At 35.2% G+C, this 18,292-nt stretch overlaps 2 protein-coding genes across 2 annotated transcripts in view; one reads left to right on the top strand and one right to left on the bottom strand.

Annotated features, from left to right (window-relative positions):
- LOC115452130 overlaps positions 1-13,592 on the bottom strand; it is a 318,239-nt gene extending 304,647 nt beyond the window's left edge. Inside the window, exon 1 of the mRNA XM_037437820.1 lies at positions 12,797-13,592. Coding sequence (XP_037293717.1) covers positions 12,797-12,967 — 171 coding nt within the window. The 5' untranslated portion in view covers positions 12,968-13,592. The remainder of the gene's footprint in view (positions 1-12,796) is intronic.
- Positions 13,593-14,322: 730 nt separating this feature from the next.
- LOC115452145 (NADH dehydrogenase [ubiquinone] 1 beta subcomplex subunit 10) lies at positions 14,323-18,140 on the top strand. The gene is made up of 4 exons (XM_030180607.2): positions 14,323-14,533; positions 14,604-14,739; positions 15,183-15,322; positions 17,968-18,140. Exons 1-4 carry the CDS (start codon positions 14,437-14,439, stop codon positions 18,072-18,074), a joined length of 480 nt encoding a protein of 159 aa, XP_030036467.2. The 5' UTR covers positions 14,323-14,436; the 3' UTR covers positions 18,075-18,140.
- Positions 18,141-18,292: the final 152 nt, after the last annotated feature.

Below are 18,292 nucleotides of genomic sequence, written 5' to 3'. Positions count from 1 at the left end.
CGTGTGACATAACAATAAGCGGTTCATTTACATTTTGGTTTCGTACAACGCAATGTTTTAGGGTGGTTATGCACGTAATTACCAAGTTAAATAATGTTAAGATCCAATGCGTGCCCCAGTATTGTCACGAATTTAATTTCATTAGCTAAATGCTAGCGTATTTGGGTTATAAAATTGTTCTGAATGCTATTCCTTGGTGACGGTGGTTGGGTTGCTGTTGTGTTGTGGTTTGAAGGACATTGATCTTATTAGGTATTATAAGACTTTACATCTCATGTCTCACGTCTCAGCGTAGGCAGGCCCCCCACGAGATGGACCGACGACCTGGTGAAGATCGCCGGAGTCCGATGGATGAGGGCAGCCCAGAACTGGTCCATATGGCGCTCAATGGGGAAGGCCTATGTCCAGCAGTGGACGATTCCCGGCTAAAATGACGATGATGATGATGACATCTCACGTTTCAGGGTGTCGAGCGCAATGGAGAGTATAGTTTTTCTGTATGGTTGCTACTGTTTATGGACAGTGTGGCTTATTATCAGGCGTGCGGCGTGCTCATCTCGTCATTCGATTGCAAAGTATCTACCCTAATTACATAAAACTGTCCCACTACTAACAGTTCTCCTCTATTGAGAAGCTTTAGCCCTGTTGCATCAAATCATAAAAACATGTTTTGTAGTTAAGCAGAAACCATTTAAGTTTGCAAGACAAAACTCGGCATAGATCTACAATCTAAAAACTTGGCTTCATCGGTATTTTTTGTCTTTTGATGAAATAAATTTTCATAATACGAAGGAAACCTTAGCTTTTTTCTCTCAGTATACCTAATTAGTGTTTTCTACCCTACTTGAATGAATCTGAAAATTTGTCCACATTATTAAAAACAACGAAGCTTGACCGTCAGTATTATCCATTCTGTAACTAAATCTAGTTAGCTGCTTTCATTTTTTTGTTGTTACTATTTATTTTATATACTCAGGGGCCGTTCAAATATTACGTAATGCAATTTGGGGGGAGAGGGGGATCTTGTAAAACGTTACGATGCGTTACAGGGGCGGGAGGGGAGTCTCGTACAAAGCGTTATGTAACATTGTTTTTTTATTTTAAAACAAAAATCTTCAAAAATTGTGTTACGTAATATTGGAACGGCCCCTCGGGACTTTTTATTTTTTTTATTACAAAGACGATAGAAAAAAGGGCATTAAGAGGAACTACCTTATAACTTTAGACATTCTAATCGAATTCTCTTTAAAATTATTATGACATTACAAATTTATTTCAATAATAACACACACAGCCATTGCAGGTTACACTCTATTCGACTGGCGGAACTATTAATAATAACATAAAAACTTACAACTATATTCTATAACTATTTATAAAAATAAATTATCTAACAAAAAAAATTAAAACTAAGCATAACAAATGGCATACAATATATGTCAGAGCTCACAACACAGAGTCAAAACATCTAATATATTCTTTACTAATGAAATTTATAACCGATCTGTCACTACCTTCAAATCCAACTAAAAAAAAAACAATTTAATAATCATATGTTAAGAATAAGCATTGCGTTCGAACTTTATTCTGGATGGTATATAACCGTGATCAATCCGGAGATATCGATCAAGATCCGACCGTAAGACCGCTATGATCACTTTTCATCATCATTATCATCGGCACCATGATCATCACTGCTGAACATAGACCTCTCCGAAAGATTTCCAGGCGGACCCGTCGAAAGCGACTTGCATTCATGCTAAAATCTATATTTATAAAAATGAATCCCTATTTCCCTTGGTCACGCCATCACGCGTGAACGGCTGGACCGATTTCATTTTTTTTGTTGTGTTTGTTATTGTCAGAAGAAGGATCTTATGAAAGCAAAAATTAAGGAAGTTGAGCGGAACGTTACAAAATTTAAGAAAAGATTGCAGATTCATAGTTAATACGGGACGTCTGTCGGGTCAACTAGTAATTAATAAATTTTGACTCCTCGTTTGTATTTATACACATATCACAATAAAAAACCGAATTGAAAAGATTCCAACAAGTAAACCTGTTCAACTTAACTTTCACGCTTTGCTCTAAGGGCCCCATATTGTTAGAAGAAGGAAAGACGAGAACCGGCAAATTATTCCACAGGTTAATGGTGCGACAAAGATAAAAACTTGCGAACTTTTTGTTTGTTCTAAAGGAATGGCGGTAGTGTAGGCACGTGTGACTTTTACGGAAAGAGCTTTGAGATTTCCACCACATTGCGTTAACCGTCTTCCACAGTTTTAATTTGGTTTTACTATGGAAATATTTTTAAGTTACTACAGTTTGTAGTTATGGTACTATTCTTTCTTTTAAAATTTATAATTGTCTAACAAAAAAACCTCTGAGGAAGCTAAACTGATTTCATTTTGATTTTCTACTTTTATGTTGAAAATTGACGACGCTGCAAGCGAAACCACGCTAGTAGTAAAACAAGTTATCTACGTAATCCGTTAAATTTAGGAGAAACAAGATCCTGCGGTTTCAATTTTAATCCAAAATAATAGCATCCCGCTAGCATGTACCGAGGCATTATAATTTGCATCCAATACTTGTAGAGAGTATACCCGATAATTTCTCGACTTGGTTTAAGTTCGGAGGAAGCCTTTGGAATTTAATCACAAGTTTGTGTACCGCCAAATTTACTCAGCTGAGAGATAGGATACAAAGTGTATTAACGGCTTTGGTGCAACGACGCTGAGCGATGGAGCGCGAACGAACAGCAATACAGATGTTTGTAATGCTAATATTTGTATCAGATCCGGTTCTTGAGATTGGTTCCTGTGTTTTGGTTATAGCTGCATCCGCGGTAAAATCTTTTCCGGAATTAAATAACATACTTAGGTCTCTCACATGAGAGTCTACTTGGGTAGATACCATCGCAATGACTATTTCTGCCAAGCAGCAGTGTGTGGAATACAACAGTGACTACGCTGTTGTGTTCTAGTTTGAAGAACATTGTAGCCAGTGTAACAACTGGAATTAATAAGACTTACCATCCCATGTCTCAGGATGGCGAGCGCAGTGGAATACCAAACAATAGTTTGTAAATCAAGGTATTGGATGGTGTTTCTGCTGTTTGTGAACGGTCGTATCGCTTAACATCAGGTGAAGGGCAAGCTCGTCTCGTCATTCAAAAAAATAAAAAAAGGCTTTGATGGTTAAACCCAAAAAAATCACAATATTATAGTTTTTTTATTGGTATAAAATAATGCTCTAAATAAATAAATAACGCTCTAGATAACTATTTCTACGTTACTAAAATAGAATAGCGTATATAACAAAAAATATATACGCTATTCTTTTTTGGTAACGTGAAAATAGTTACTAAGCGAAAAAAACTTAATAAAACACAGAGGAGCACTTCAGCATAATTTATTTGCGTGTTTAGTTTCTAGATACTGCTAAGCGTATACAAGTGAGCAATATATCTCCATGAAGATCAAGTTGTTGTCCAATTGAACAGGATTAAGTACTCAGTGAGACGGTAAGTGAGGTTGGTTTCACGTTTAATTACAAAGTAAATGTGTTATAAGGTTAATTATTTTCTTATTAAGATGGTTACGCGCTTGTTTCCTAGAGGTGTAGGTAGAGATGACTAATACACTTATAGTAAATTAAAATGTGTCACCGATTTTATAATATATACGCATTATGATTTCTTAAGTTTCCACGAATGTTACGACATTGAAATAAAACTATTTTACGGATTTTATTGCGGTTTTTTATGTTATAATTTTTTTCCGACGTTTCGAAGACTGCAGCCTTCGCGGTCAGAGTCCGCCCTGTGACCATAACGATCCGTAAAACACTTTATTTCATTACGCATTATTTCCTTGAAGGAGAAGTTGAAACTACAAAGTAAAGGTAACTAAGACATCAGATGCAAGCTGCGTTTAATTCCGTCTCAGATGACATCACCTTTATCCCAATATAGTTTCTATTAAACAAAGTTTTCCTATAAACTAAAGCCCACACGCTGAACATTGCAATTTGCAGCCGAAGTCTAAATAAATAGACGGTAAGAAATAAGTTTCCTGGTCAAGTCAGTGAGCGAACTAGACTAAACTCATTTGGCAACAGGTGAGGGCGAGCTAGGCTGACCAAACGCCCCGTATTTAATGGGATGTTCCGTTTTCAGTGAACTTTCCTTTATTTTGGTGAAAACATAAGACATTTTGTCAATTCAATATGAAGACGTTTTGACAACTGTAAATTCTTACGTAAAATATAATTAGAGCGCATTTAATTAAATAAAGGACATGTGATTTTGTATTTAAAAGAACTTTTGTCCTATAAAACTATTTTACGGATGGATCTCGAGTTTAGAGTTTCATTAAAACGATCAGATATGGTAACCCTAGCGCTGGCCGGTCGACGCGACGGGTCCAAGTAAAAACCTATAAGTGCCGAGCTGAGTTTACGCTTTAAATTGGCAACGTACATTAGAAGGAAACTGTCTATAACTTTTATGGTTCCGTAGCTCACTATAGGTAAAGCCCTACTATGCTTTGTCAGTTTGTTTCATGATTATTTCCCGTGTTATGATGACCCCAGACTTATTTGCGCATGTTTGCATCCTTTAGCCAATTCAACATCAACTTTATACATAAGGAACATAAATTCGATATTGCATTGTCCTAAAGGCATTGGCAAATAGTAATGCAACCATTATATTTATGGACAAAGCGATTCGTTGGTCAGAGGGTAAAAAATCGCGTGGCTTGTGCAAACCAGTAGTTTTACGAGCGCAACAACGTAATCTACGGAAATCGTTCGACAACCTATAACTGCCCAGAAACAGCATTGATTTGCGCTCGTCATACTGACAATCTAGTAATATATAGTACTAGCTTTCACCCGCGACTCCGTGAGCGTGAAAAATATTTTCTGGGATAAATATTTTCCCGGGACAAAGAGTAGCCTATAATACTCAGGAGTAATGTACCTTCTTATTAGTAAAATCAAATCAAAATCAGTTTAGTAGTTCCTGATTAAAAAAAAAACTCTTCAGCTTTATATACCTAATAGTGTAGAAATATAGCCACACGAACGTACAAAATTCCCAGCCCATACAATAATGTGTCCAAGATCTTTGCGGGCTAGAACAAAATGCCTTATTACATTAGCTAGCTAATTTTATTAAACAAACACAATACATGACATATGCCATTTATCTACCCAGTCGGCTATCATACGAGAGTCCCAATACCTACGAACATGAGCCAAACGTTTTTATTACAATAAAAAGGAGGAAATATTTGGTTATCACTAAACAACAGCGTCCGAGGCAATAGTCGTAAGCGGCTTAGCACCGGCCACAGGCTGACCTGGCCAGTTCTCGCAATTCTGAAATAGACTTTATCGACCTTTGACCTTTAAATAAAGGGCAAATATATTTAATTTAAAGCGATTTTCGTGTGCGAATATGTTTTTGAACAAGTTGAAACCGTTTTTAAATATTTACTTTTGTTATTTAAAGCTTTTTATTTTCCCGAAAGCTACATGCCGAGAGGCTGGTACAAAATACCATGGGCGTGCTTTAACAAGTAATCTTAGGTTTAAGAATTGTTTACATTTTATAGAAGGTAGTCACCAGCTCTTGGTCTTATGACAGTAATCATAGAAAGTGAAGAAAAACAACGCAAGGAATTAATTCCAGCTCTTTATAAAAGAAAGAGGATGATTGAGAAGGAGTTTTGTTAGGTCTCTAGTAAAATATCTTCATAGTCATACCCGCATATGATTTCAGACAGCAATATATTCATAAAGCATACTTTGTAATCAGTTTTTTTTGTACACGTGTCAGAACATTTTACATCTATTCTTATCATGCCAGCATGCCACGTTGGCATGTCAACTGCAGACCTTTAAAATGGCTTACCACGTGAATTCTCACTGAAATGCACGACATATTCAATCACTGGAATTATTGATTATCAGAACAGCGTCCGAATCCAATTAGCTCGGGTAATGAAGGTAGGCACTGATGTATTGGGAAATGTAATGGAATTATAATTATGGACTACGTCTGAATATCATCTTATTACAAAGGTAGTATAAGAATGTTACTTTACCAATAGGCTGATGACTAGTAATGATGATAAGTGTGATTTTTATTGCAGTGGCAACCCGCAAGTAGGTTATCGAGAACATTACATTATATATTAATTTTAAAAATGTTATGTTTTTGTTAAAATAGATCAACATAGCGAAACCACTCCATGGCGGTTGTTTGTCAAACAGTGGTACCTACCTGGTCGCGCAACTTCATAAGTAAAAGAAATCTACAATGCAGCGCGAAAATTCTATGATCGCTAACAATGATAGCTTAAAGATATCAGCCTTTCTAACTAGGCAGAACGAATCATGGCACATCTTTCCACGTGTACGTTGATTCCTGCCTATTCAAATATATCCAATATTCCCCCATCAGCATGATATTGAAATGATGGTGCATTACAAATAGTTAAACAAAGTAATACAACTAAAAGACCATTACAGTCAGGACGAGTTTAGAAACTCCAGTTTCGGGCCGTTAGCTTGCAACTTTGTCTACCCGCATGGGACCCGACACTAACTCTTCCTGATCTTAATGGACCTATACCTACCTACGTATAATTTAGGTAATCAGGAGAATATCTAATTAAAGGTCGCTTGTTTGATCTTCGCTAACGAGGATCGCACATGTGACGAAGGTGTGTGAAGTTTATCACCACGCAAGTCCAGTGTGTTTGAAGAAATGCCTAGTCGCCTTAGAAGATGAACCTGTATCAACATTAGAACAGTAAATAATACAGCCGTAGTTCAGCCTTTCCCAAAAATTGTGGTAATGCGTCCTTATGGATGATGGTCGCTTTCATTAGTAAGGATGATGTATAAGATATTGGTAAGGATGTAAATTCTAACTAAGAAAAAGGACAACGCTCATATGATACACTACGTATATTAAAAATAATTTCGCAGTAGACAAATTAAGTTTGAGAATCTATGGCCTAATTACTTATATTATTCGATTTGATCGAAAACGAAACATAAATCAACTTCAAGATTGAAACCCACATTCCTCTCGTCATATTTTTGCCTTACTAAAAAAAATATAATCAACGATATAAAACCACCATTTGTACCCCTTTTTCCACTTTTGCGTAAAAAGATTCAGTCGCAGCGGAATAATCCGCTCGGTAAATATAAAACGATATTTCAGTCTCTTAAGAACGTCGTGAATAATAAAGAACATAATAAAATCAGTGGAAATGAATCTTGAAATATGACTCGTTTTATTATGACTGCTTAATTTTCAGTCATCAACGGACGCTCTTAGTAACAGCGGAAATTCACTCCATTAGGAAACGTTCTTTTCATCGCCAAAATTGATAATAAGTATCAAAAATTGAGTCTTATTGGTCGTTCAATTACAGTCTTTTAATGTCAGTTAATGATTTAAACACACTATAAAATCGTTGGTCGATGTTTAAACTCACATAGGTAGTTTTTCATGTTTTGGACTTGACAGGCTTTTATTTTTATTTATTTTATAAGAGAACGGCAAAGTGACTCCACTGCTCCCAATGGTAAGTGGAGTGGGGTCCAATAGGATGTCGACTGACGAGAGATGATTACCCGTCGACAGTCGACGCAATTGTGCCGGCCTGTTGGAACTGAATATACACAGGCCGATACCGGAACGCACACTTACGTGGGCCACTATGGCGGGTTTTAACACCTTGTGTGCTGGAATCATTATAAAGTATAGAGTAGCATCTAGCTCTTAGGAATATTAAAAAGCTGGGACGTATATTATTATAGGTTGAACTGAAGAATGTAAGAATATCAAAAAAGGGATTTTTAATGTCAGTATTTATGTTTGAAAAATAGTTCATTATAAATTAAATCCATTTATACTTAAAGTGATTAAATAAGTTAACTGATTAATTAATGAGCATTTTGAATAAAATACTTTTGAACATTGCCAATTAAAAAAGAAGTTGCATAACTAAAACTTTGAGATGAAATTAAAAGCACATAAAGTTGCAGTTAGCCTGTACTTGAATGTTAAACTTTCGTCTTGATACTTTTTTCTTGTAGAATAGTTCGCTGTTACTACTATAAAATTTTAATAAACAAGGTGCAGAGGCAAAAGGCCTACTTAGTAGACAAGGCGAATATGCGTAATGTGACTAATACGCCTGATAATGCCAATTAGATAATCTTATTTGCCTAAAATCTGTAACAGCCGTCAATGTGTGTTGGAGATGCTATAGGCTCTATACTAATATAAGACTTAAACATCTCATGTCTCAAGATGACGAGTTAATGGAACACCAAACAATACTTGGAAATTCAAGGTGTTGGATGGTGTTTCTACTGTTTAAGTGTGAGCGATTTAGGCGCTCACAATCCATGAAAATTAAGCGATCATGCTGACGGCAGCGGGTTACGAACCTCGGCTCAAGACCGTCACTGGGAGAGGATGAAACATCAACTAGTATGACGAGAAACAGAGTTCCGACTTCCAATACGAGTAACTGCACTTGTAATAGGGAAGCGATTGACTTACACCAACACACGCATTGATAGAGGGTTAAATTCACTTACTCAGGGAGATGTATTCGCACCAAAGAACATGATAAAACCCAAATACGCCAAACTAATTCTAACGGCGGTTGCTAAAATACTAATGATATCTGTCACATAGGTAACCTTGTTGCTCCACCCGAGTATTTTCCTATACAAAACTAGTCAAAACAAAATAAAATATAGCTTAAGAGCGTTTACGCATCCGCGCGCCGTATGTCTCAAAAACAGCACTTTTCGAAGGAGATAATATCCATCAAAACATTATTTTAAAAACATATGAATTAGTAATTATTATAGAAAATTTTGTTGTCTAAAAAGTTAGTAGAGAAAATTTTTAGATTTATTGAGTATTTGTAAATTGTTTAATGATTACTGAACAGAGGTTTTCAAATTTGCGCTTCGAACGTCTATTTCGAAGCTCAAAATATCTTAAACCACTAAGGAACATAACAATATGTTATTTTTATCTAACTAAAAAGATCCTGAAGAAAAAGTTAGTAGAGAAAAATATCTTTTTATGTTTAATTCATGAGAAATAAAAATTCAAAGAATTCGAAAATTTCAGAAATGTTGGTCATTTAAATGATTTTTTATCACTATATCTTACTTAATTGAATATAATATTGGATTACTATAATAGAAGAACATCTCCTTAAAACATACAATTTAAAAATTCTACCAAATTAGTTCTGTTATTTTTCTATAAATATTTTAAATACCACTATAAAACGCAACGCGCAAATCGTTTCAAATTAGTCCGCCTTGAGGCTTTCTAGAGAGAGGACGTATCGCTCGTCGCTCCGGCCGGACTCCAGTTGGCCTTTGCTGTGCGTAGAAAAAATAGTCACGTGTATACAGTGATTGCCACATCTTAGTACTTTAGTAAGAAAAATATTTTTTTCTTTAATGAGTGACAATCATTTTAGTAGTTACTATAAATTATTAATATATTATTATATTTCAGACACAATGGGAAGTAAAGCTATTTCTAGGCAAGAAAAGGAAACGCAACAACGCTGAAACTTCGGCTAAAGCAAAAGCTAAAAGATTGATGTACTAATGTTATAATATGCGTCTGTAGTTATGGTTGTTGCTTTTTTTACTCATTAAACACCTGAGCAACAGTTACGCGAAGGAAAAAATGGAACCTTAAGCTAAAACAATTAGCCCATTGAAATGTTAAATGAGCTTTGTATTTTTTAGAGGACACAATTTTATTTTTAGAAAATGTGTGGGGGGTCAATAGAATCTCAAGTTTGTTAGGTCGCCCCCCTTGTCCCCTGGACGCCATCATGGAAAAAGGGGTGAAAACACTTTTTCGCGATATCTCGGAAACTATACGTCTTACAAAATTTTTGTAAAGTCATAATTTGTAGCAAATTGTTTTGCCTACAAATATGTTTATATAACTTTTTGCCCTAAATTAAAAATTAAAGAAGTTATAAGCAAAAATGTGAGAAAATGTTTATAAAAGTTTTCTTTTTTGCTCTATAACTTTTTTTTTACATTTTACAAAAATTACCTCAAACTAACTTGTAAATGATCTTTTGAGGAAAATTGTTCCCTATATTTTTTCTTATTTCATTCATTTAAAACGCTGTTACAGCGCTCCAAAGTTTACCGGGTTCGTCAATGCTCATGAGAATCCGGTCGAAACAAAATGTTTAACTTATTTTTGTTTTTTATTGTAAATATATTATTACAATTTTTTGTTAAATTCGTACAACTTTACTTATTTATTCCTAACTCTTTTCTTTGCCATAGAACTTACCAAATTTAACTTATCGAATGTTATGCAGGTAGAAAAGGTATGAGTTACCATTTGGGGATAAAGGAAAAAAAACATATTTGCAGGCAAAACAATTTGCTACAAATTATGGCTTTACAAAAATTTTGTAAGACGTATAGTTTCCGAGATATCGCGAAAAAAGTGTTTTCACCCCTTTTTCCAAGATGACGGCCGGAGGACAAGGGTGGCGACCCCACAAACTTGAGGTTAAGCTTCTATTGACCCCCCACACATGGCCCAAAAATAAAATTGTGTCCTCCAAGAAATGCAATATTCGGTCCTTAAATTGTAACATTTCAATGGACTAAACGCACATTTCAAAACTCGTTTTACGCCCGCGGGGTGCGCGGTTGTATGCGGTACCCGCTGTATTGGCGGCCAACTATTAGAATCGTGCGGGCCACGGTAGCACCAGCGCGCTCTGTGGTTAGTAGGTGGGCGACTGCAGTAGTCGGTAGGGGGAGGGGTGGTTACAGAAATCTGACGCCATTTTCCTCCATCGTGATCGTTTCTGATATGATATATAGCAATAGCTATTAAAAAAACTATCCAAAAATATAACCAACTTCCGAAAAAGAAGTCTTTTATTTCTCACTTTTTAGTTATACACCTAAAAATGACATCTCATTACATACACCTTCTGACTCAAAATATAAATTCCAATATGTAATTTCTAATGACTTAATTTAAACTTTCAATACGCTAAATATTAAAAACTGCAGATCTATGGAGTAATTATGTGGTCCATTATAAACATCGTAGCACAGTAATTTTCCTGATTTATTGTCTGATTACGGAGTTCTGGTGCCTATCTTTCGGCTTCATGATGAGCTCCACTTTACTAAAGGGTACTTTCTAAATGCAAATGCATTTGCATTTAAAAAGTGAAAAAAACAATTTGTAAAATTGCCGTTAAAATTTGTTAAAAATGTTTATTTTTTATAATTACAAAATGATACATATAAACTATTTCATGATGAATTCTTATATATTTAATAATAGAATTCTTCATTTATCATAAATTCATAAATCATAAGTTACATTCCAATTAGATAATTAAAGCGAAAAGATCAAAATTGGTTGGTCTGACTATAAAGATAGCCGACGCGCTAACTCTACGCACACAGCTACGCAACGGCTCTGTGTGAGTGAATTTTGCGAAGAATTACCTATAGTTGACTTCACGCGCGGCACGTAAACGCTCTTAATGTGTCTTGAGGATAATATAACTTTCCACAAATTCAATAATTTTTAGGATCGGTTCAGAAGTTTCAGAACTAGGCGTTACAAACTACTTTATATAAAGTTATATTTTTCGGCGTAGAATTCTATTATGGTTATTCAATAAACAAGTCAGCAGGCTAGTCATAACTACATATTTTAGAACGAAACGATTAATTATAAAGTTAACCAAAACTTCTGCAGAATAATTGGACAAAAGACGCGATCAAAAGAACTAAGAAGGTGATCGAATGGAGACCAAAACGAAATATTGCACGTTCGCTCACCAAACAGGTCGATAACATTGCAAAAATCGTAGTTGTCTTGGTTTACGAAACGAAATGGCAAAAACAAAAAAATTAAAAGGGATCAAATTCATAAATTACGTAGGTATATCTGTATATACCTAAGTGATAAGCATTTTACAAGACGTGTTTGAATTACGAGCCAAATTTAAGGTCCCTAAGAAGATTACAATAAGTAGATATTCAATGTTGAATATTATGATTGATTTATTGATGTGAGAAACCATGTTGCTAAGGTTATTTGGGAAACGCCGTGGTCGATAATTTAAAGGATAAACATAAAAATAAATAACAATACAGGGCAGTAGTAAAATAGCAAGTAGCGACAGAACCAATAGATTCGTAGTGACTTCAGTCACTGATAATACAATTTAATGCACATAACAATTTATTAAACATATTTTATCAAACGTTCAAGACCTTGTTTGACCAAATAAAGGAACGTCCTCCTGCGAATATTCACATTCGTCTTATTAGAACCGGTTCCGGTATGATTACCTATACATTTCCTTATTACCCGCAGATTTATAAACAGCTATGAACCTATCCGTGTAAATTTAAGCTATATATTACAATGCGATACAAAACCAAGACATGTGCGAACGAATGAATGAACGTATTTTATTCTCGGACAAAAGAAACATTATTGATTCGGCATTAACCTCGTAACCGACACTTCGTACACAAAAACACAATCCAAAACTGTCAACAATGCACAACTGACGAATATAGATTCCGATTTAAACGCAGATAAGTATTTACATAGCCATGTTGACAGAAATAATATAGGCTACTGTTATTCTTTTTGTTCTTTTAGTGTTTTGCGATTCTTAATGGAATTGTAACCTGTATTGTATCTGACCTGCAGTTCCTCATGTGATCGCGCCGAGCCGGGCAAGCTAGGTCGCTCCAGTAGCAATAACTCAGTCAGAACTATCACACCGAACACCGCAAAGAACATAATGAAGATGAAGAAACTGATATTGGCGCGTTCTTTGGCGCGGGAAGGAATCGCGCGCGCGCGCCACTTCATCGTGCCGGCACTGCACTCGCATGGACACTGAGAGAACAGCGGCCGCTAGCTCGCGTGCCACACTACTGAGTCACCAGGGACATGGGCCACAGCGCCATACCGTCGAACGTCGCGACCGCGCACACCGTCACAACACAACGCGACACCTCCCCACACAGGCGGAACACGCAATGGTAGATTGACAGCACCCCTCCAATTAAATTTGGGTTGCAAGTTCCGAGCTTTCTACAAGTTTCCAAAAGAGTTTCGTTATATGAAAACCTCTTTAATAAAGGGCTCACGTGTGTTTAAAATGTTTTAATTAAGGTAAATTTATATCATGAAATGTTCTTGTTATTCCTATTGTAGTGCTAACAACTTTTGTTGTGTGAATTATAACGAAGAAAAAACATGTTAAAATAGTTTATTTTTCCATATATAAATAGAATACTATACGGTACTTTGCTGAATCTTTGTATCTTTCCCTATTTTAGCTTCATAAATTATTTAACATTACATCTAGCAACCCAACTGGTAGATTCGTAACACGCATGCGTGCCTCCACCCTTTGTTCAATGACTGAACCCACACTGAGAAACATTCTTTCAATTTATTCAACATTATAGAAACAGAATATCCGATGTTTTGTTATCAACTGACAGATTAAATCCGAGCTATTAGTGTTGTAAATACAAAAATTGAACAGAACATTCCAGTAATGTGACGTTAAAACCAAATGTAACGAGTAATAAAAATAAATTTCTACCTATGCAAGAAAAGTGTTAAGGTGTTTTAAAAAATTAGGTCAGTCGAAAGATACGGGTACAAGTAACAAGCGGAGATACATTATACAATTTTAGGACTTTTTTTGCATTTCAAACATACTTCTACGTAAAGGAATAGTCACTTATGAAATACATATTACTACTTTATTACAATAGGAATTTAGAAATTTATTGAATTTTGCTGATTTCTATACTCCGATTGTTTCCGATACGTAATTAAATCAGAATATTATTAAATTGTTACCATGATTTGTAGAAAATTTGAATTATTGTATTAGAATTCAAATCAGATAAAGACGGAATCGGAAGATCAAAGGAAACTGGAAAGTAAATATCGTAAGTGACCTCTAACTTCCAATTGAAAGGCTTGTAAGTTATATATTTGATAGGTTATGATAGGTAAGTTAATTAGCTATAAAAAAAGTAGAAAAGCTACTAATTCCAATTTAGATTGAATTGAGATTCGTTATCGTATCGAATGGAAAACATAAAATTGACTTCATTTAATTAACTGTCATCACTCTCGTTACCTGCTGATGTAAGATTAGGCAGTATGATCAAAAGATTATAGCTTATCTTTTGGACGAATAAAAAAATATCAACAGCTGTCAGTTGTCAACCGCATTGACACTTGACAGCTTTGTGTGTCCGATCGACCCATTAAATTTTTTGATCAAATTTACCACTGGTATTGAAGTTAAAAACATGGTGCAAGATAGCAACCCTCCTGACGATAACTTATTCAGATCTTTTGTGAATGCCGTTTGCAATACAATTGACGCACCGGCGATATGGTTCCGAGGTAAGAATTAAGTTACTGCGGGTGTATGTTATGTAAGCGAATGTGTTTAAAAAGTGTTGTTTTGCTACAGAGAAGATAGTGGAGCCTAACCAGAAGAAGTACCCGTGGTACCACCAGAAGTTCCGCCGCGTGCCGACCATCGATCAGTGCTATGACGACGACGTTGTTTGCGACTATGAAGCTAATATGCAATTCAAAAGAGATAGGTTAGTTTTTTTTACTGTTAATTCTGATTTTCATGTCTACCTTTATTTTATTGACAATAAAACCCCCAAAGCTTCGATTTTAGGTTTCTAGAAAGTCTACATTTTATGTATTATTATTGTATTTGCAAAAATATTTCATAAACATTCAATTTATTGTAAAAACCTACATATTAATATCAGTCCTAACTATACCAAATTATAAAACACTTTTGCCTGATATATGAAGATTCAAATCCTGAAATATACTACTTTTTTTTTATAAATAAATAAACAATATATAAATACAGGCTGCTTAGACTGGTCTGAATATTTTTGGGGGAGGCCTATGTTCAGAAGTGGACTTTATGTAGTGAAAGATGATGATAAAAATACATAATAATTTTACTAGTCAAAGATAAATAATTTTACCAATTCATCAATAAATGTCTTGGCTAATATTCCAGAATGGTAGATTCTGAAATCCTGAGCATCCTGCGTCAACGCTTTGAGGACTGCATGTTGTATGAGCAGCCAGACCAACTTACCATGTGCAAGCCTTTGTGGGACAAGTATAATGATGCTGAAGAAGCATGGTTTATTAAATGTAAGTTGAATATTATTCAATCATTAAAATCTAAACTTTTATATAAAGCTGAAGACTTTGTTTTTTTGTTTGAACACTAATCTTAGGAACTACTGGTTCGAATTGATAAATTCTTTTAGTGTTGAATAGCCTATGTATCGAGGAACGCTATAGGCTATATATCATCACAATATGACTAATGGGAGCAGAGCAGTTATAAAAATGTCACAAAAACTAGTAAAAATATTACTTTTGAGAGCTTCTGTTCCAAATATATTGAAGTGATAGGGTGTGAGCCCAATCATAATATTAGGCACTAATTCCAGACTCTGGGTTGATTCTGAGTTGAAAAAGATAATATAACTTTGCCTGACCCTAACAAATTGGATTACAAAGCAGAAGTTGAACTGCATATGCAATACAAAAATGCTACCAAGGCAGTCCTCATGGTAAAATTCTACAAAAAATTTACTTAGTTCAAATATTAGAAAGATTGCAACTTATTATGATGATTTTCTGTCTGCTAAACTTTTGACAGTGTATAAAAAACAAACAAGTTTGATAAGGTTGGAATATGTTATTGCAAACTAAACACTGCACCTATCCACAGTTAATTCAAACATAAAATGTTATATTATTCCTTGTCCATTATAATATCAGTCTATCATCTATTCTTATTAATCATTTATTTAGGATATCAACAATGTAAGTGAAGATCGTTCCGATACAGACAGATTAATATGACTGACCCAATCATTCTGTTGGGTGCATTTTCATGTTGAAAAATTTTGCAGTTTGTTTACCTGGAATATGTTTTATACAGAAAAATTATAGGGCCTAAATATTATGACCTCCTAAGTACCGACTCAACACTGATTATTGACATTTCCCATGTTGATTCTTATACATAAACTAGCTTTTGCCCGCGGCTCCGCCCGCTATAAAGTTTTTCAGGCTAAAGTTTTCCGTTATAAAAGTAGTAGTTTACCGGGAGCCTATGTTCTTCCCAGGGTCTCAAACTGTCTCCATACCAAATTTCATCTTAATACGTTGGGTAGTTTTTGAGTTTAACACGTTCAGGCAGACAGATGCAGCGGGGGACTTTGTTTTATAATATATTTTTTAGAACTTTTTAAGAGGAACTATCCCATAACTATGTTGCATAACTTTAAACGTTTACGCAGCGCACGCAACCGAAGCTCTGAAAACTAATAATTTTTCCCCGTTTTTGCAACATGTTTCGTTACTGCTCCGGTCCTATTAGTCATAGCGTGATGATATATAGCCTATAGCGCTCCACAAATAAAGGGCTATCCAACACAAAACAATTTTTGCAGTTCAAACCGGTAGTTCCTGAGATTAGCCATTACTGCTCCGCTCCTTTTGGTCATAGCGTGATGATATATAACTTTGAGCACTCTACAAACAAAGGGCTATCCAGCGCAAAAAGAATTTTTCAGTTTGGACCGCTAGTTCCTGAGATTAGCCATTACTGCTCCGCTCCTATTAGGTATAGCGTGATGATATATAGCCTATAGCACTCCACGAACAAAGGGCTATCCAGCGCAAAAATAATTTTTCAGTTTGGACCGCTAGTTCCTGAGATTAGCCATTACTGCTCCGCTCCTATTAGGTATAGCGTGATGATATATAGCCTATAGCACTCTACGAACAAAGGGCTATCCAACGCAAAAAGAATTTTTCTGTTTGGACCGGTAGTTCCTGAGATTAGCGCGTTCAAACAAACAAACAAACAAACTCTTCAGCTTTATATAATAGTATAGATTGTTTTAAAAGTGCACATTCCTAAAATATTGTAGAAAGAGGTTTTTTAAGACTTGGTAACTAGTTTAGGGACATCTAAGAGTCAGAATTTTTGATTTATTTATCTACAAAGGACTTAATAAATCGAGTGATTTTACTGGTGGTTGGTCTTATGTCAAAGTCTGCCTGGGTGGGTGCCACTGCAATGTTTATATCTGTTACCGAGTAGCAGTGTGTAGTCGCTATTCTGTTCCGGTTTGAAGGACATTATAGCCAGTGTTACTATTGGACATAATGAGACTTAACATCTCACGTCTCAGGATGGTGAGCGCAGTAGAATACCAAACAATACTTTGTAATTCAAGGTGTTGGAAGGTGTTTCTACTGTTTATGGGCTGTCGTAACGCTTACCATCAGACGAACGGAAGTCTCGTCTAGCCATTCAAAGCAATAAAAAAAACGTGATTGATATTAAATGAGTGGTAACTCTTGCTTTGCAATTAGTTGTTTTTGTATTACTTTTTTTGCAATTATATAATTGCTACTTCATTAAATAAAAAAAAATGCACGGCCTAAACATGTAGTTCAACAATTATACTTTTACCCGATTGTGTAGTTTAAAAATGTCCGATAAAGCTGCTCAAGTATTGTGATATATAGATGTAACCTGGCTGGGTTATGAGGCCAATGCTAGAGAGTGCAACCATTCAACACTGTCGACTATCTATACATATTATACAATTAAAGCATAATATGCTTAAAAAACAAATATACAAAAAAACTCCAATATTTTGAACTGTTTTTTTGTATATACATCTGTAGATCTATCAGCTCCATGTGATAATCATCATTGTCGAGTTAACTTTACGGTGAATTTTTTACAGTTTAGACAATTTTTTCAGATGGTGATCTCGGAGCGTACGGAGACGCAAGGAAAGCGTACATGAAGCAGAAACACCGCATGATCTGGGAGAGACGTCATGGAAACCTGTCCAACCTCACCAAGTGATGCGCCTCAGTTTGAATGTTATATGTAGTTGTTATTTGTGATTAAAATATATAATAATAAAATGCAGTATACTTTTCATTCAATAAAAATAAAAACACTATATCTAAACCCTGAGTAATTTTGATGATTAAACTAACTCGAAGTAAAATTATTGATATTATTTATAGAAGCAATACTGTAAAGCTCTCAAATACTTATAAATTCTCAAAATGAGTTTT

The sequence above is a fragment of the Manduca sexta genome, chromosome 12, assembly GCF_014839805.1.
Source record: "Manduca sexta isolate Smith_Timp_Sample1 chromosome 12, JHU_Msex_v1.0, whole genome shotgun sequence".
Taxonomy (NCBI): Eukaryota; Metazoa; Arthropoda; class Insecta; order Lepidoptera; family Sphingidae; genus Manduca; species Manduca sexta.
The sequence above is the reverse complement of the archived record's forward strand: the minus strand, read 5'-3'. Positions and strand labels throughout refer to the sequence as shown.